The 20896-nt window shown below is 36.3% G+C and overlaps 1 protein-coding gene across 4 annotated transcripts in view; it reads right to left on the bottom strand.

The window, feature by feature from the left end:
- Positions 1–20896, bottom strand: part of IFT80 (intraflagellar transport 80) — a 108604-nt gene that overhangs the window by 35254 nt on the left and 52454 nt on the right. For all 4 annotated transcript variants that reach the window (XM_024754969.1, XM_024754968.1, XM_024754970.1 and 1 more), the window contains one exon: positions 9559–9738. In XM_024754969.1, coding sequence (XP_024610737.1) covers positions 9559–9738 — 180 coding nt within the window. The remainder of the gene's footprint in view (positions 1–9558; positions 9739–20896) is intronic.

The following is a 20896-nucleotide window of genomic DNA, read 5'->3' as shown; positions in this document are numbered from 1 at the left end:
CTGGAAAGAGACTATATGATTTCTGCCCAAAACAGTAAGAGATCAATAATTTATGAAATATATTTTTAAAATTTTAGGGTTTTTAGGGTTAGATTTTACTTTAAAATTTAAGTTCTAAGGAAAGAGATATAATAACTTGAAAAATCAAAAGTGGAGTAGGAGGTGTTAGTAAAGAAACCAACTACATAGTGAAGAAGCCAAGGTGTGCAGAGGGGTGGAAAGTATTTCCATGCATAAAAACACAGGGGTAATATATAAAAAAGCTAAGCACCAAGTAACAAATGGCAACTTGCCTATGATAGTCAAAATTATTATAAAAGTCTGTTAACTGATAAAGTTTTTATTTTTTAAAGTTTTTTGAAGTTTTTATGTATTACCAGAATGGGTAATACATTATAGTAAGAGGTGAAAATTAGAGAAAAAGAGATTAATTTTACTTAGAAGTTAGTGTTTCTTTAAATTCCCCTCAAAATGTTATCATCTTTCTAAGTTAACATGACAATTATAGTATTAATGAAGAATAAAAGGGTATGGAAGGAAAAAGAGGAAGATAAAGTCAAACTTCTTCTAAGTACTTCTTCAAATATACCTACAAGGCATATTATATTTTTATTACCTGTTCCCCAACTCCTATCCCCACCAAACTATTATTGCCATGACAAGAGATAGCAGAATTATATACACATCTAATCCTTGACCCAGCAATCTTACTTCTAGAATTCTATACCAAAATAAACAAGCAAAACTATGAAATAACATATACACAGGCTATTACTACATACAGCACTATTGGTAACAGCAAAAGACTGGAAACAGCCCAAATATCTATCAACAGGGGATAGGTTGAATAAACTACATTCACAAAATAGAATAATATACAGCTATAAAAAGGACTGAGTAAGATCTATGGAGCAACCTCCACGATATATTGTAAAGCAAAAGAAGGCAAGATGCAAAACAGTGTGCATAGTATTATACCTTTTATCTTATAAAGGGAAGGAAATGAAGATATATGGATTTGTTTATATTAAAAAAACAAAAAATGTAAAACAGTATTCAATAATATATTATTAGAATAATATTGAGATTGTTATTTTAAACTATATTTTAGGATATATTCTAGGATATATTAATGTCTTCAAGAACAAAAATTTTCTTGTAAAAGAAAAGAACTGCAAATTAAAAAATCAAGAGTAAAATTCCATAATCTTGAATTCTGAACTTGAAACCTCAGTATACACTCATATTTTTATCTGTCAAAAACAAATACATTTTATCTTAATAAAATACATTTTATTTTTTATTTAAAAAATAAATACATTTTATCTAGAAGTAATGATCAAACCAGTAGCAATGAGCACACCTAGAACCTGGATCATGGTCTCTAAATAACATTCCCCTCCAAAAGGAACAAGGCCTTCTTGGAAAAATGGTGGATTTCAAGTCTGGGACAGGAAATGTATCAATATAAGACACCTGGAACATCTTGTCAGAAATGCAAGCAAGCTGTTGAAATCATCTCAAAAGAACACAGGAGTCAAATGGCCAAAGATGGAACCATTGGAGCATTAGAAAGAATAAAGACTGCAATGGATTGAAATATATCAATAATGTTAAAATCTGCAAGTTTATAATGATAACAACAACAAAGAAACTCATTGGGCATACCAGGAAACGAATTCGCCATTTGAAAACTGGTAAATAAAGGAAAATAATTCAGAATTTGTCTCACTTCAGAGTAACAAATAGTTGATTAGGCAAAGTCTTTTACAGAAGAATTCTAGCTAATAAATGCAGAAGGAATGATAGAATTACAAGATGCAACTCCTGATGAAACATGGTTCTAAACAAGTACCATCCATGGCTGCTAAAAATATTAAAGTAAAAGCCTAATGGGAAACTATCTGACATATGAATCAGACTTATAACACCTGAACACACTGATAAATCTCATCATTAAAAGAGAGATAAGCAGACATGTGTCTCGCAACAGGAAGTGTACAGCATCACCCACAAAGTATTCTTTATATTTATCAAGGCTCTATATCTAATAAGCAGTCTATAGGAAATACAAGGGCTAGATGTACATGTTAAATGTAATCATACCACAGTGACAAACAGGAAAATGTAGGAAATTCAACAGAACAAATGACCTGGTTTTGTAAACAAACAAATAAATAAATAAGGAGGAGGAATTGTTCCAGATTTTAAAAGATTGAAGAGACAAATTAAATGCAATATGGGACTTTGTTCCTGGTACAAACCAACTAACTATAAAAATATATATTGACATGTACCACAATGTTCATTGCAGCTCTATTTACAATCTCCAGGACATGGAAGCAACCTAAGAGTCCATCGACAGATGAATGGATAAAGAAGATGTGGCACATATATACAATGGAATATTACTCAGCCATAAAAAGAAACGAAATTGAGTTATTTGTAGTGAGGTGGATGGACCTAGAGTCTGTCATACAGAGTGAAGTAAGTCAGAAAGAGAAAAACAAATACCGTATGCTAACACATATATATGGAATCTAAAGAAAAAAAAAAGGTTCTGAGAACCTAGGGGCCGGACAGGAATAAAGACACAGATGTAGAGAATGGACTTGAGGACACGGGGAGGGGGAAAGGGTAAGCTGGGACGAAGTGAGAGAGTAGCATTGACATATACACACTTCCAAATGTAAAATGGATGGCTAGTGGGAAGCAGCTGCATAGCGCAGGGAGATCAGCTTGGTGGCTTGTGACCACCTAGAGGGGTGGGATAGGGAGTGTGGGAGGGAGACGCAAGAGGGAGGAGATATGGGGGTGTATGTATATGTATAGCTGATTCAATTTGTTATACAGCAGAAACTAACACACCATTGTAAAGCAATTATACTCCAATAAAGATGTTTTTAAAAAAAAAAAAATATATATATATATAGAGAGAGAGAGAGACGAAAAATAATGGGAGAAATGGGACTTGTTACTGTAGACAGACTAAGGAGACAACTGGAGAAATGTGAAATATCACTATGATTATGTTAAAATAAAAATAGTTCCTACCTTTTAGACTTTTTTTTTAAGTCTTAATCAAAAAGAGTGTTGCCAGGACTAGTGGTAAAGAAAAAGACATTGATAGGTTTGCTTCATTCTTCCAAGAGTGGGGGAAATGACTGCAGAAGGGGAGTAGTCCGATGGCAGGTGCTTCAAAGGAGCTGGAGTTCTTTAGGGAAGAAGTTATTGTGGTCTGGAATCAGCAATGAGGGGTAAGGAGACAACTACCTGACTCCCAGATCCAGTAATACTTGACATAAAGAAGAAAAACACCTCTACTTAAGAAGGCTGTAGGAGAAACACTGGTCTCAGGAGTCAGCAGGTTTTTTACTTTTTTTTCATAAAAATGTGAAGTGTGCTTTCAGTGATAAGGCTGAGCTCTGTCTGCAAGGCCACAGGTACATGCTGCAGGTTGTGCACTGCACAACTCTAGGTCTAAGTGATGGGCCCCCTAGAATTGAGCAAACCATAACTGTAGGTGGTGAACCTGTGAGTCTCTCTTTAAATCCTAGGCTGTTCTAGGCTTGTCTTTCAGGGAGGGGAGAAGAGAGCTACACCACAGACCCCATGCTCTGATTTCAGACAGAGACTGGATCAGGCCACTTGTCTCACTTCGAGTCCTTTCAGGTCCATCAGCCTATAGGAGCCCCTCTCTGCGTTGCCTTTGCCTCCCTGCTTCTGGACCAGGAGTCAAGCAGGTTGGAGGCTTCCCTCCACGCTCTGCATTTTTGTTCCATTTCTGGTCCACAGAGATGTTTATCCTATTTTTGAATCCAGATAAGTCTCTTTTAAAAATGCATTTCATAAATTATTGATCTCTTTAGAGCCAAATGTATGTCTCATCCTTCCAAGTATGAACTTATGATACCATTTTCACCAGAAGTCTGAGCTCCCAGAGACTTTTTAAGAGGTCCAAAATGCCATCCTCTCCCAGAAGCATTTTAAAGCTAATGGAATGAAATAGAATTTTCTAAAGGAAGTTATATGGTTGTTTCTTTATAGCAACATGATACCCAGTGAAATAAACTGGCTGTTAACACAGGTTTAGGAAAATTCAATATTTAAAAACTCCGATGTATAATCCTCTGTCATTACTCAAATTATAGGCAGACTTCTTAAAATTCATATTGGCCTAAAGCTTCACATGGGGGAATTCTATTTTTTGTGAATCTGGAACACTAGAACAGGAATAAAACATCCTGGCCATGACAATAAACAAAAGACACACTGATAATTACTGTTATAATTTCAAAGCTATGGTGAATCCAACATCAGAAATGTCCTGTGCTGAATTTTAAAATGCACCCATTTACTCTGTTCAATTCAGGGCAGCTTCAGGACTAACCTGTTCATGCTTGTATCACCTAATACTTCTATCTGACCACAATATTTAGACTTCTCAGACTGACATAAGTCCAAAAATTCTGTTTCTACACTTCCAAATACTCGTTTAATCCTAAACATAGATACAGCCATAGCAATAGTTACCATTTATCTTTGCTTTACATACATTATCTCATTTAATCATCAAAATCACTCTTGCTTTAACTCTTATCTTTACAGGAGATAGAGTGACAAAGAATCAAATAATCTTGAATTATGGCAACGATTAAAAGCCAAAGCTGTGCCCCATGCTAAAGTGAGAGAGGCAGGAAAGAGAAAACGGTAAACTTGAGACCTGAGGAATGCCTCATCTCCTCCACCTGTACCCTCTCCCTCCTAGGCACTTCCTCCCAGCAAAGACATCAACTATCCCTTTTGGAAAGGATCATCCACTGGGATTCAGCCTGGAGACAAGGGACAACTTAAGAAACCGTCTCACTCTAGGTTACTGTATCATATAAAAGCTGAGGTCCAAAGAGACAGGTAGGGCAATGAAGCCTATTGCCAGGTAGCAGCTGCCAGGTCAAGGTCTGGATTTAATAATTAGGACTCAACATGATCTCTGGTTTCTGAGTTAACAAAACACAAATCAACCAAGTCTACCAAGCTTCTGAGAAAACTCTAAACCAGGCAAACAAAAAGTTGTGATTGCTGTCCCTATAGCAATCTGTGGCTCCACCTCACAACAACGTTAAGTGGGCTGCTAAAATGTACGGACCCCAGTAAGGGAATCCTCCCAAGTGGGAAATCTTCCCAGAAAGGCAATCTAGAGTTGCCAAATTAACCAAGCAACTAACTTTATTGCTAAGAAAAAGAGTTCTCAAGATATTCCCGGCCAGCTGGGTTTTTGCTAGGAACCTGGTAATCACAGTGCGTTGTTTTCCCTTCTCCCATTTTCCAAATTGTTTTCATTGCAGCTGCCCTGTTTTCCCTTCGTCATTATAATCTGGGAATATGGGGGAGAGAAGAATATTAAAATTCGAATTTATTTATAGTTTTCCAGACCAGAGAGCTGGAGCTGGAACGACTGGATTAGTCTAGGTTATCATCTTTTAGAGAGGGGATGGGTTTGTTTTCAGTTGCATATAGAATAGCTGCAAAGTTAAGTAGTGCATTTCTGAATTATACATACATGTGAATAAGGGAAAGTATGCGTGGTGAGTAGATTGTAAGGGGATTAGTGATTTCTATATCCTCATATTCACATCCTTATGTAAGTCTCTCCACTGTGTGTAGACTGGACCTTGTAGCTTGCTTCCAGTGAACAGAAATAGGCTAAAGTGATGAGATAACACTTCTGAGTTCAGGTTATAAAAGACTGTGACTTACATCTTGCTCACACTCTCTGTGCCCTTCGTAACTGCTCTGACAAAGCTGCCAAGTTGTGAGCTGCCCTGTGAAGAGGCTACATGCAAGGAACTGAGGGTGGCCTCCAGTCAACTGCCCTCAATTCAACAGACGTTGATAAATGGAATCTTGCCAACAACCTTATCAGTGAGCTTGGAAGCAAATCCTCCCCAGCTGAGCCTTCAGGTGCCACTAAGCCCTGGCCAACACCTTGATTGTAGCCTTGTGAGAAACTATGAGCCAGAAACTCCAGCTAAGCCATGCCTGGATTCTTGACCCACAGAAACTGAGAGATAATAAATGTTGCTGTTTTAAGTCACTAAGTTTTCAGGTGATTTATTATGCAGCCATCGGTAACTAATACAGTTATGGTTGCTAAACAGCCAAAAAAGATAGACTATAGTGGATATCTGTTGGTTTCTGTCTGCCCAGAATCAAATGCTATCTTTTCTGGTAAATATGCTTTGGTTTTCCTTTGGGAAACCATTCCCCCTATTATTCTAAGTGACTAAGTGGTTTACATGGGGTTGACTCATCATTCCCTCCACCTCCCAACGAAACATAGTTGACCCAGACTTGGCACATAAGATCCAATGCTGAGACCTCTGCTGTAATTACTAAGGGGCTGGAGGGGAAAGCACTCTTTCTGTTGGACTTGAAGTTGGTAGAATGTAAGCTTGGAGCTACCAAGGCCTCAAAAGAGAGACAGCATTTGTGAAAATGAAGCCAATACAGAAAAAAGGACCGTTGAGGAAGAGATATGATGGAACTCCTGTTGATCTTATTTAAGCCTCTGGATCCAGTACAGCCTCATCAGTCCCACCTCTTGACTTCACATGGACCAATAAATTTCTTTTGTCTCTTTATTCTTTACCTTCATTCAATTAATTTGAGATGACTTTATGAAAAAACAAAAGATTTTCAACATATTAATCTAGGAGGTCCCATGAGAACAGGAACCAAACCTGTCTTATTCACAGCTGTACTTCCCATTGCCTAGCTCAATGCCTGGCAAGTAGGGCATTGAATAAATGAAATTGTTCTAAGAAAAAACTATGAATAGACCCAGCTTAGCAAAAATGCAATACAAATGTCTTATAATCACTGTAAGACCTCTTTACAAAAATAAAAATACTATTCTAGTCCTAAAATTTTGAAAGATTATTTGCAAACATTACTTTAAGTATAAAGACAATTTGGATTAGATAAGCTATTTAAAAACCTCCACTGTTCATCTTATCTTATGTAAAAATCCTCTAATTCTAGGATGATTCCTTTTTATTATGAAAGAAAAACTTCTCTTTTTAAATATATTCTCATCTTGGGGCATTTCTGAAATTAAGGCAATACTATATCAGCTAGCCACCAAGCACTACATGAGTAAAAGTGTGTCCCCAAATCAGCTGATTAGAACTCACAATGCATTCTTTGTCATAGACACAATACTATAAATAATGTTTTGGTTCCCAGGTTGACTAACAAAAATATATATTTACACCATCACCTAGATCCAAACACTCATTTACAAGAAATACAAAAGACAGAGAAGTATGTCAAACCACACCATGGGGATACAATTAGCAATGTCCACACTGTGGGGCTGGACAAACAATTTGGTTTCAACAAATAAACCGCAGGGGGTAAAATAGAGATGGAAGGGGAATCTACAGACTAAAAGAGACTTAAAAGATATGTCAACCAATTGCAACATGTAAACCATTCTGGATTCTGATTCAAACAAACAAACTTTTAAAAATGTGACATGGCGGAAACAATCGAAAATTTGAACACTTCTTGGATATTTGATAACATTAAGGAATTATTATCATTTTTAATGTATGATAATGGTATTGTGGGTATGTTAAAAAGAGTCCTTATCTTTTAGCTGTATATATTGAAAACTTCACAGCTGAAATGATACCTGAATTTGCTTCAAAATAACTGGGGGAGGGGGAAAGTAGATATGGACATGGATGGGGCAGGTTTGATCATGGGTTGACGGCTGTTAGGGCTGGGAGATGAGTACACAGAGATTCATTATACTATTCTGTCTATTTTTGTGTGGCTTAAATTATCCATAATAAGTTTAAAATTTTTTAAATAAGAAAGTAGAGGGACTTCCCTGGCTGGCCAGTGGTTAAAACTCCGCACACTGCAGGGGGCCCAGGTTCGATCCCTGGTCGGGGAAATAAGATCCTGCATGCTACAAGGTGCCGCCAAAATTTTTTTTAAAAAAAGTAGAACAAAGAAAATGTATAAGGTACCTAATTATTATCAGTCTGGTGACCATTATCCAGATTGTCTGTGAAAATCTGGGTACTCAGTCTAAAGAATACCTGAACAGACACATCCAAGAAATCACAAGATACATGCTTCCAAATTTTTTTTCAAAGATTTTTTTTTTTTTTTGATGTGGATCATTTTTAGCATCTTTATTGAATTTGTTACAATACTGCTTCTGTTTTATGTTTTGGTTTTTTGGCCACAAGGCATGTGGGATCTTAGCTCCCCACGCTCAACCAGGGATGGAACCCTCACCCCCCCCACACAATGGAAGGCGAAACCTTAGCCACTGGACTGCCAGGAAAGTCCCTCAAATTTTTATAGTAATTATAATCATCTGAATTCAGAATACTGAAGATAAAGGCAACTGCTATGGACAGGAGAAAGAAAGAAAGAAGATAGAGTTCCCTTTCCTTTGGGAGAGAGTTTGCCATCAACACATTGTCTTTGGCCACTCCTCCTAACTTTCATCAACTAACTTTTTCCCATTTTAGCTTGTCTTAGGTAATTCTTAAAAGGGGAAAAAAATATTTTTTAATCAGGTTAAATAAACTCATACAATTATAAACAAATAAAATAATGTAACCCTGATAGTGATCAGCAGGTTATTACGTCTGCCTTGAGGTCAGCTCCAGCAGTTAAATCTAACTTGTTACAGCTTCCTTCCTTCTTCCTCCACTGAATCCACATATTCCCTCAATGCTTCAAGTTTCACTATCCCTGTTGTCAAACCCAAGTTCATGTGCCGGAGGCACAGTGAGGCCAAACAAACCAAGACATTGAAGTCTGGAGCACAGAAAGGTTTATTGCAAGGGCTAAGCAAGGAGAAAGGGCAGCTCATGCTCAAAAGGCCCAAACTCCCTGACAGTTTTGGGGGAAGAGTTTTTAAAGGTAAGATTTAGGGTGAGGGCTGCAGGGTATGTGATTTTCTTCTGATTGGTTGGTGGTGAGGTAACAGGGTGACGTTTCTGGAATCTCAACCTTCTGGTTCCAACCAGTCTGGGGTCTACATGCTTGTGGTCAAGCATGTAGTCACCATCCTCCAGCTGGGTTGGGGTCCTAGTTTCTGTAGAACAACTCAAAGATATGGGCTTTTGTACCAGGGAGGGCCCCACAGGGTCCTGTTCAGTTTCAATCTCCTCTTTTCTTTGATACTCCTGAACCTTGAGGGGAACAGGTGAGGGACAAGAAAGGGAATAATGTTTTGGATAGAGAGGTTAACCATAAACTTGGCAGAGAAACTCGGGCTTAGGGGGCCTCAATTTCATCCCTGGCTCAACACCATAATTTCAGTACCTGTGGGCACTCATATTCTACGTCAGTGAAAGGTTCTTATTTTATGTCATGAAAAAGTCACTAATAGTATAGTTAAAATATTTCTAGTATAACTGAATCTTTATAAACCTGATTTAAATATAATTAATGAAGATAATTCCATTTTCTGTATTGTAAACTAATGTGAAAAGAAGAAGATTTAATCAACCTCAAACATAATCATACCTGCATGGTCCTTCTTTTAGTTAATGTTACTTGAAAATCTTTCCACTCCCAACGTTGCTCCACCACATGTGCAAAAACAACATGTCCATTTCCACAGGCTCCAGCGATCTGGGTGCCATCAATTGACCATGTGATATTAAATATGCTGCCAGTGTTGGGCTTTTCTAAAGCATATGACCACTGGGGAAGAAAGAACAAAAATAGAATCAATTTATTTCAAAAACATTTTAAAGAAGTTTCAAATTGAACATATGTTAACATACTAGGATGATTTTTTTTTAAAGAATGTATCTTTATTTTAGAATTATTTAGAAATATTTTTCTTAATAAAATGATAGCATACTGAAACAGAAGATATAGATGTGATTTTTAAAGTATACAGTAGAATACATAATATGATAAAAGAGAATGAAATCGCTCAAGAACTGCAAAACACCCATGCCATTTTGATTTACATCATTTAATTTTAAGCAGTTAATACTAAACGGGTAAATACAAAGATTATGTAGGAAAAAAACAGACATCTTACTATCAATTCATAAGAATCTCTACAGTCCACACATCTAAAAATTTGTTACAATATTTCAATAGTGTCACTAAAAATTGAAACTAAACACACAATGTAACTAAAACACCTCTAAAACACATATCTTAAACCATGAAAGTACAAGTAAATAGATAGTTTCCTTTTTTCTTTTTCTCACAGTGCAGTTAATAACCTCTTCTAGAATCTATCTGTTTGAGAAAGCAATCTAGCAATATCAATAAGCAACACCTGGAAAAAGGAGATTCTTTGTGTGTGCAAATAAGACAGCAAGAAAAAAAAACTTTTTCAAAGATGGTATTATATGCATTTTCTTTCATTCTTTCAGATGAAACATACATATTTACTAGAAGGATGATTTATTTATTTGACTAAATTTATTTATAGTCTCTTTCCATTCTTTTAACCTTACAGACTACAGTCAAATTAAGTCTTGATTTTTTGTTGTTGTTGCCCTTGGGTGGGCATTTATTTTTGTACATTGGTTTTTTGTTTGTTCGTTTTAATATTCATTATCAGCTATGGGCTCACTGACATAAAATTTGGAGAAAATAGGAAAAATATAGAAAAAATTCACTAATCCACACTACTATAAAACAAGACTTTAAATTCCCAATAAAAGTTCACATATCCAATAAAAAGGCTGTATGACTCTTACTACCCAATGACACTTTTTTCAACTCCTTCCCATCCCCCTTCAAATCTCTAGCTATTGCTTAAGTAAAAGGCTCTATGATAATGTTACTATGAAGAAGGTAATGAACAAACTGTAAGCTTTGCTTCATCAGCAGCATAAATATATATACATAAAATTCATATTTTTAAACTATTTACTGTAAAGCATGATTTAAAAATACCCAAAGAACCGAATCACCCAGAAAAATCTTACTAAAATTAAACATACAAATATTTATCTAAGAACTCATGCCTGATCCTAGAAGAGAAAATGAAAAGAAATTTTAGATATTATCATCACCCTATATTCCTCTGACTTCTTTCAGAGTCCACATGAACCATGATACCCAAGTTATATTAAATTCTTACCTTCTAAAAAATTAAATGATTTCTTCCTCTTTGCAATTACTCTAGTAATAAAAAAAAAAAATACAAGCACAAGCAAATCATCAGAGAAGGAGTCTTGAATAGTTGCTAAATTTGAGGGGACAGGGTTATATTTTGTCCAATCAGTAAAGTTAATAATTTTTATTGGCAAATCAAAAAGATTTATCATTTGTCCTTTTTTTAAAAATTGAGGTATAGTTGATTTATGACATTATATTAGTTGCAGGTGTACAACATAGAGATTCAAAATTTTTTTAGATTATACTCCATTTAAAGTTATTCTAAAATACTGGCTACATTCCCTGTGCTTACCATTTGTGCTTTTAAAGAGACTTTTAATGCTCCAAGTCTCTTTTCTTCTCCAAATAAGCCATGGAACACTGGATTCACATTTGCATTTCCAACCACTAGAAAGAAATGAAGCAGGCTCCCTGGATGTAATTTAGTGGTGCTAGCAGCAAGAACTCTGAAGATGAATTTTTACCTATCCCTCTCACTTATGCTAACCTCTTTGACCAAACTATCCCTTTGTTTAAGGTAGTGTTACTCAAAATGTGCTCAGGCCAGCACCATCTATATCACTTGTGATCTTGTTAGAAATGCAAATTAATAGGCCCCGCACCATCCTATTGAATCTGACCCTCTAGTGGATGAGGACCAGGAAACGTTTTGCTGTTGTTAGCCTGTTTTTTTTAAAATTTTTTTTATTGAAGTATAGTTGATTTACAATCTTGTGTTAATTTATGCTGTACAGGAAAGTGATTCAGTTATACATATAAATATTTTTTTAAATATTCTTTTCCATTATTGTTTATCATAGGATATTGAATATAGTTCTCTGTGCTATACAGTAGGACCTTGCTGTTTATCCACCCTGTATATAATAGCTTACATCTGCTAACCCCAAACTCTCACTCCATCCCTCCCCCAACCCCCCCGCCACCACCACCTTGGCAACCACAAGTCTGTTCTCTATGTCCATGAGTCTATTTCTGTTTCGTAGATAGGTTCATTTGTGTCATATAGTATTTTAGATTCCACATACAAGTGATTTCATATGGTATTTGTCTTTCTCTTTCTGACATACTTCAATTAGTATGATAATCTCTAGTTGCATCCATGTTGCTGCAAATGGCATTATTTAGTTCTTTTTTATGGTTGAGTAGTATTCCACTGTATATATATATACACATCTTCTTTATCCATTCATCTATCAATGGACATTTAGGTTGCTCAGGAAACTTTTAATGAGCTCTTCAGGAGATTCTTAAGCATCATAAAGTTAGGACACTCGTCCTCAACTCTGTACATTAGAATCATCTGGGAAGCTTTTTTCAAAAAAATTACCAAAAACCAGGAATACAACCAAATAAATCCAGAATTTCTTGGGGTGGGGTCTGGATATGTTCTTAAAAGTTCTCTGGGGGCTTCCCTGGTGGCACAGTGGTTAAGAATCCACCTGCCAATGCAGGGGACACGGGTTCGAGCCCTGGTTTGGGAAGATTCCACGTACCATGGAGCAACTAAGCCTGCACGCCACAACTACTGAGCCTGCGCTCTAGAGCCCATTAGCCACAACTACTGAGCCCATGTGCCTAGAGTCCATGCTCTGCAACAAGAAAAGCCACCTCAATGAGAAGCCCGCGCACGGCAAAGAAGAGTAGCCCCCGCTTACTGCAACTAGTGAAAGCCCGTGTACAGCAATGAAGACCCAACGCAGCCAAAAATAAATTAATTAATTAAAAAAAAAAGTTCTCTAGGTGATTTTAATGTAGAACCACTGTTCTAAGAGAAAAGCAAAATCTGTGATTCGCTTTAAGACTATCATTAGCTGCTGACTCACTGTTAATACCAAGCCAATGAATTTGCTAACACTTGAGATTACACGACCCTTGTTTTATCCACTAATCCAGCTTCTCTTTGTTATGTATAAATTTTTCTTACATTCATCAAGCTAATTTTTTTCTTTGAAACTTTTTATTAGAATTTCAAACATAAAGTATAATAGGAAGAATAACATAAAGCAGTGGTTCTCAAACTTTAATGTGTATTAGAATTACCTAGAGGGATTGTTAAAATAAATGGCTGGGCTCCAGTTTCTCTGATTTAGTAGATCTAGGGTGGGGGCCAAAGTGTTTGCATTCTAACAAGTTCCCAGGTGGTGCTCAAGCTTCTGGTCCAGCAACCACACTTTGAGAATGGCTGGTATAATGAAGCCCCATTACCCAGTTTCCAACAATTATCAACTAATAGGTAATTCTTATCTCATGTGTACTACCACCATGGCCCAGATCATTTTGAGCAGTCCCTCACATCATATCATTTCATCACAAAATACGTCGGCATATATCACTAAAAACACAAAGATTTTCTAACCCAACCTCAATACCATTATTAAACATAAAAACAATTAACAGTAACTGTTAATAAATATTATCTGTTAATAAATATTATAATAAATATTAGTAAATATTATCACAGTATCTAGTCACTGTTCAAATTTTTTCCAAGTGTCCTTTTTTGTCTTCAGTTTGTTGGAATTAAGATACAAATGAGGTACAATCATTTTGATTGGTTGCAAAGTCTCTTAGATTTCTTTTGATCTATAAGTTCCCCTTACACATGTTCTTTTCTCTTGAAATTTTCTGTGGTTGAAGAAACTGGGTCATGTCCTGTTGTTTCCCATAGTCTGGATTTTACCATCTGTATTCTCATGGTGTTAACATGTTAGTCTGTCCCCTTTATTTCCTGTTAATTGATAGTTAGATCTAGAGTCTTGATCAGATTCAGGTTTGATTTTTTTGGCAAGAAAACTTCGTAAGTGATGTTGTGTACTTCCAGCAGGAAGCGTTTAATGTCCGAATGTCTTATGCTGTTAGCAAATGATAATCATTGCCTAGGAGGACTAATTCACTTACAGTTGCAAGATGGTAATATTCCAAGCCTTCTTTCTTCATTTACTAACTGTAATAGTGCTACAAAAAGAAACATCTCCTCAACTATTTGGTTACCCTGGGATACAGTTCATATATCAAAGGCAGAATAAATTCTTTTTTTTTTTTTTTTTTTGCGGTATGCGGGCCTCTCACTGTTGTGGCCTCTCCCGTTGCGGGGCACAGGCTCCGGACGCGCAGGCTCAGCGGCCATAGCTCATGGGCCTAGCCGCTCCGCGGCATGTGGGATCTTCCCGGACCGGGGCACGAACCCATGTCCCCTGCATCGGCAGGCGGGCTCTCAACCACTGCGCCACCAGGGAAGCCCCAGAATAAATTCTTGATTATTTCCCCTTAATTATTAGTTTTCAAAAATATAAATTTGAATAGTGACAATATTATCAGTAGATAATTGATAATATTAAGAAAGTACTGTTAACTGTTTTTAGGTTTAATAATGGTATTGAGGTTAGGTTAAAAAAGAAGTCTTTGTGTTAGTGATATTTACTGAAATATTTAGTGATGGAAAGATGTAATGTCAGGGATTTGCTCTAAATGATCTGAGCCATGGAGAAGTAGGTGGTGGTATAGATGAGATACGAATTAGCCATTAGTTAATAATTATTGGGTAATGGGTAAATAAAGATTATACCAGTTGGTTCCCTTGTAACTTCCAAATGTAACCAAGAAATGTTACCGTTTAGTATCAAGAACTCATTAATTTTAACATATTTGATGTGTTTTTATAAATACAGTGCTCCAATTAGCCCAATTTTAGCCAGTGAAATCCCCTTTCAGTTGGTTCTTTAATCTTTTTGACAGAACCCTGTAGTCTTTGATCACTTCCCCGGCTTTGTACAATGACAAAATGTTCCAGTCTCATTTTTATATTTCCTGACCGACACCTGGCATCAGTCTTTTCTTCAGTGAGTCATGGCGCACTTTATGGAAATACGGAAAATGGTACTGAAAAAAAACCCACAAGTGCTAAGGGTGCTCGCTGTTACTGAGCTGATCATTAAAGCCTTTTCTAGGCCTTTTTAATAGACAGAACTAGGAAATTTTTTCAATAACTCAAACTGATACTTCCAACTCAAATCCAGGAACTGTAGGATTTTTATTTACCCTCTCCAGTCTTACCTCAGTATCTGCTTTCACTTAGCCAAAAATCCCAGCTCTTAAGAGCATCAATATAAATACTCAGAATAACAACATCAACACCACAAGCAAATAGTTACAAAAGAGTTAAAAATTTTTTTTCATTCTTTTGCCCTTAAGCTTATTTCCCTTTTTTTAAAAATGACAACTTTATTGAGATATATTTCACGTTATAAAATTCACCCTTTTAACGTATAGAATTCAGTAGTTTTTTCAGTGTAGTCAGAGTTGTGCAACCATCACCACTACTATTTTCAGAACATGTTTATCACCACAAAAAGAAACACATGCCCGTTAGCAGACACTCCCATTCCCCCCACCCTCACCCCCAAGCTCCTGGTAACCACTAATCTACTTTCATTTTCTATTCTGGCCATTTCATGTAAATGAAATAATACACTATGTGGCCTTTTGTGACTGGCTTCTTTCACTTAGCATAATGCTTTCAAGGTTCATCCATGTTGTAGCATGCATCAGTATGTCATTCTTTTTTATAGTCAAGTAATATAGTATTGTATGGATATACCATATTTTGTTTCTCCATTCATCATTTGATGGGCATTTGAGTTTTTCAACTTTTTTTTACTATTATGAATAATGCTGCTATGAACATCTGTGTATAGGTTACTGTGTGGACATGTTTTCAATTCTCTTGTATACATACCTAGGAGTGGAATTGCTGTGTCTGTGGTAACTCTATGTTTAACATTTTGAGGAACTGCCAAACTGTTTTCCAAAGTCTTAGGATAGTCTCTACTGTAAGCACAAGGAACAGACAATCAAATCATTTAAAGTCATTTGGATTAGCTCCTCTCCGGGTAGGTACACAAATGACTGAATACACAATTAGGTTCATTTTTTTCATTTACTTTGGTTTTAGGAATTGCTTTCTAAAAATTTAATTTTGTTTTATAATTATGTAAAATATTTACAGGGTATCAAAATTAAATTTACCCAAAAAGTATATAAAACAAAGTATAATCAAAGAAGTCCAACCTCTATCCCTTTTCTCTCTCCTATTCTCTCGTTCTCAATATTGATCATTATTTTTTAATTTTATGTTTTATCCTTATATCTTCCTTCATTCTAAGTGTGTATGTGCACAGCTGTGTGTGTGTGCACGCACCAGCATTTATCTAAGAAAGGGGTAGGAGTAGTGGTACAAATATGTCCAATATGAAGACATTATCTATTGTAGTATATGGATATACATATCCTTTTATAGCTATTGATAGTATGATCAATATGTTTTTACATACTCTGTATATCCATACATGTGTCTTCCAGATTGCTATAGCTGAAGCTAAAATTCTCCAGTAGACTCCTTGAAAGACTCATGGGAATAACATTCCTTGAGTTCTTGCATGTTTATACCAGTATGCTTATGACCTTTATATTTAAAAGCCAGAATAGCTGTAGTATCCTATGTTAAGCATTGTACAGTGACACTATTAAAATCTGACAGCATTCTGATTTTCCTCCCTTTATGAGTGACTTGTTCTTTTCCTTGGATGCCCACAGGACTTATTTCTTCTTTAAACTCCTACAGTTTTATTAGTGTATATCTGGGTGTTGGCCATCTGGGTCAATTTTCCTAGGTACCTGGTATGCCTTTTCAATATCAATTTCAGATCCCTTAGGTCTGAGAAAATCTTTCTTGAATAGTGGCTTTTAGTATTTTTCTGTTCATTGCCTTGGACTTCTCCTTTAAAGATTCCTATTATATGTACTTCAGATTTTCTCTGCCAATCTTCTGTATCTATCACTTTCTATCAAACTTTATATGTCTTTTGCCATTTCCTTGCTTCCATTTTACATTCTATTTATTTTAAGGCATCATCCACTGTGTTCATTGGCTCTTATATTCCTTCTAGTTTGGTCTTCATTTCTGTAATAATTTTTCCTTTTTTAAATAATTCCCTCCTGAGTTCCGTCACCTCTCCTTAAAAGTCTCCCATTCTCCTGTCACCTCATTTCCTAGTTTTTCTAATTCTGATTTATATGGTTATTTAATAGTTTTTGTCATGGTTTTAAAACATCCTTCAACTTCTTTTGAATTAACTGGTTGCAGTGCTTGTCTGTTTATGGCATGGTTTTGTTGTCTTTGGCAACATTAAGTGATTTGACTGTGATCCTGATCTTCTGCTCATTTTTAAGTGAAATGGGTTTTGCTGTACTTTGGAGAGGAAGGGATGTTCCAGAAGGATAGCTCTAGAGCTCTCTCTTCTGTTGTTTTCTCACAGTGATTTAAAAAAAAAAAAAAAAAAAAAAAGCCTCCATTTTTTGAGATTAGCGTTCTCTGCTTCTTCTCCAATTTTATTTGGATCTATTCTCATCTTTGCTCAATTGTGTCTGTTCTAATCAAACTGGATTTTAATCTCAGCAATTTCTGCAGTACAGGGCTTTGTCCCAAAAGGAAGCTTGATTTGTTAGTTTGAAGAGTACATTCGACCCAGACATCTCCAGCACTGTCAGATCCTGTCATGATCCCCTTGCACTTACTCCGAATTGGATTCTACAGAAATTTCTTTCCAGTTTCAGCTGCTGTTCTCAGATTGGTCTGTCTCACTTTCAGGTATTTGTTGGTGATTTGGGAGTTCTTCTTTTCTTGTGGTCTTAGAAACCTGGCTACCTTTGCTCTGCTTCCTCATACACAGATGCTGTTACCATGTATACCTGTCAATGGTACTTCTGGGAAAATCGCTTGTATTTAGGGTTTTGTAGGGATAGAGTACCACCCACTTTTGCTGTAGTTGCTATCTGTAGGTTTTGGTTATAGTCTTTTCCTTTCTCTGTTTTATGAGGAGATTTGAGAGGATTGAGAAACTATGCCACTATACCCAACAACATGGATAAATCTCACAGATACATGGTTGAATGGAAAAAGTCAGACAAAAGTGTAAATATCATATGATTTCATTTATATAAAGGTTAAAACAATCAGAACTGATCTGTGATGACAGAAGTCAGAATAGTAATTACTGTGGAGGGGTAACTGATGGGGGGAGGCACAAAGGAAATTTCTGGGTTGTTGATAATGTTCTATATCAATATGGGCAATGGTTTCTTCGGTACTTGTATATATAAATAATACTGAGCTGTACACATAAGATACTGTATATGTTTTATCTCAATTTAAAAAAAAATGCTGCCTCTGCCATTATCATTCCCCCAACCTATTTTATTGAAATTATACTTTTTTTGTTTTGTTTTGTTTTGTTTTTGTTTTTGTTTTGTGGTACACGGGCCTCTCACTGCTGTGGCCTTTCCCGTTGAGGAGCACAGGCTCCGGACGCGCAGGCCCAGTGGCCATGGCTCACGGGCCCAGCCGCTCTGCGGCATGTGGGATCTTCCCGGACCGGGGCACGAACCCGTGTCCCCTGCATCGGCAGGCGGACTCTCAACCATTGCGCCACCAGGGAAGCCCCTGAAATTATACTTTGTTTTCATATTTTGAGACATAATATTGATCTAAAATAAGTAAATGTCAATACTAAAAAAAAAAAGGGTATATAAAAAATATATATATTTATAGTAATCATATGTAAAGATGTCTGCTCAATGACTTGTAAGGCACACAGAAAATGAAAATATTTGATTTTTTTGTATGTTATGGTTATGGGTATTATTTTTTCTATTTTTTGTTATCATTATTTTTGTTATACTGTTTTTTGTCATAAACTTCTTCAATGTATAAGCTGTCTTGTGTATTTAATTAAACTATTTAATACTAATTACTATTTGCGCTTATACAATACTGGTAAGGTTTTCTATTTTTTTCATAATTCCAAGCAATAAATTGTAGCTAACACGGTTTTCTTAGAATACAGAATTTGAACAAGTATACATAAATTACTTTTGACTTGGATAAGTGAAAATAATTTATAAAAAAATAACAATATGTACCAAAATCAGAAAAAAGCAAATTCATATTTGTGCTTCTTGGTGAAAAAAAACAACAACACATGTTTTGTTGTTCATTTAAAAAAAGGTTTTTTAATGTTTTTAAGTTACTCCACCAGAGAGGAAGTTTACTTTAACCAATTTAGCCTCATCCGAAATAAGTACAGACATATCTGAAAATTTACCATTATTCTGTTCTTTATTCATTCTTCCACAATTATAACCTTTGCCATTAAATAAGTATGATATTACATTATCTGTTTACATATCAGTACTCTCAAAAGAGGTGAGCTACTCCTCGAGTACAGGTATGGATGTTATTCCTTGAATAGTCAGAGTATCACACAGAACTTAACACACACAAATATTTGTTGAATGGATGAATGAATGTGCCTGTGTCTTTAAGCAAGCCTTCCTTCCCAGAGCTTAACCAGGACTTCAACCAAACACGACTTTTAAAATTTAAAAAAATCCAAGGAGGAAATTAAAAGCCAAAGATTTACAAATTTTAAACTAGCCATCTCAAAAACATCAACCAAACTGACTAAATGGATCAACTCTAGTAAAACTAGTCAAAATGCTACAATGGAAGTCATTAATTAAGTTACATCAGTTGAGTTAATGTAAGTCATTAAAAACCAAAACAATATATTTTGTCTGTACAATGATGCGTTAAAACGCAACATTTGGACTTCCTTGGTAGCACAGTGGTTAAGAATCCACCTGTCAATGCAGAGGACACGGGTTCAAGCCCTGGTCCGGGAAGATCCCACATGCCGTGGAACAACTAAGCCCGTGCGCCACAACTACTGAGCCCATGTGCCACAACTACTGAAGCCTGCACGCATAGAGCCTGTGCTCTGCAACAAGAGAAGCCACCACAATGAGAAGCCTGTGCACTGCAACTAGAGAAAGCCCGCGTGCAGCAACGAAGACCCAACACAGCCAAAAAAAAAAAAAAAAAAAAAATTTATTTTTTTAATGCAACATTTATGGAACATCTATATGTTAAGTGGTTTTTTAAAAATACATTTATTTATTTTATTTTGGGCTGCAGTAGGTCTTCGTTGCTGTGCACGGTCTTTCTCTAGTTGCGGCGAGCAGGGGCTACGCTTCGCTGTGGTGCGCGGGCTTCTCATTGCTGTGGCTTCTCTTGTCGCGGAGCACAGGCTCTAGGCGCGTGGGCTTCAGTAGTTGTGGCATGAGGGCTCTGTAGTTGTGGCGTGCAGGCTCTAGAGCGCAGGCTCAGTAGTTGTGGCGCACGGGCTTAGTTGCTCTGCAGCATGTGGGATCTTCCCAGACCAGGGCTAGAACCCGTGTCCCCTGCATTGTCATGCGATTCTTAACCACTGCATCACCAGGGAAGCCCTTAAGTGTTGATTTAAAAAAGATTAGAAGTAAATTCTATAATAGAACTCTGATGTTGTATTGCTTGCTAAGTTTCTCAGTTCTGAACAACAGGGTCTTATTACTGTAAAGCCAGCCCAGTTCCCTTACTTCATGTTTATATTTTATGGTTTCTATCAAAGTTGGTTTTATAGCAAATCTGAAAATACAATTCTAATTTTCATTATAAAGACAGAAATTTATTCATGTAGAAAGAAAAACTCTCAGAGAATTAAACTGAAAATTTTTGGCAAATATGGCTAAGGAGGTTTTGGAACACAAATGGCAACCTCCTCCATTTTCTAGGACCTGGCCCTCCCCAGCAATCCCTATGGTTACTGCATTAGAGTCC

The sequence above is a fragment of the Neophocaena asiaeorientalis genome, unplaced genomic scaffold (genome assembly GCF_003031525.2).
Source record: "Neophocaena asiaeorientalis asiaeorientalis breed wild unplaced genomic scaffold, Neophocaena_asiaeorientalis_V1.1 scaffold61, whole genome shotgun sequence".
Taxonomy (NCBI): domain Eukaryota; kingdom Metazoa; phylum Chordata; class Mammalia; order Artiodactyla; family Phocoenidae; genus Neophocaena; species Neophocaena asiaeorientalis.
The sequence above is the reverse complement of the archived record's forward strand: the minus strand, read 5'-3'. Positions and strand labels throughout refer to the sequence as shown.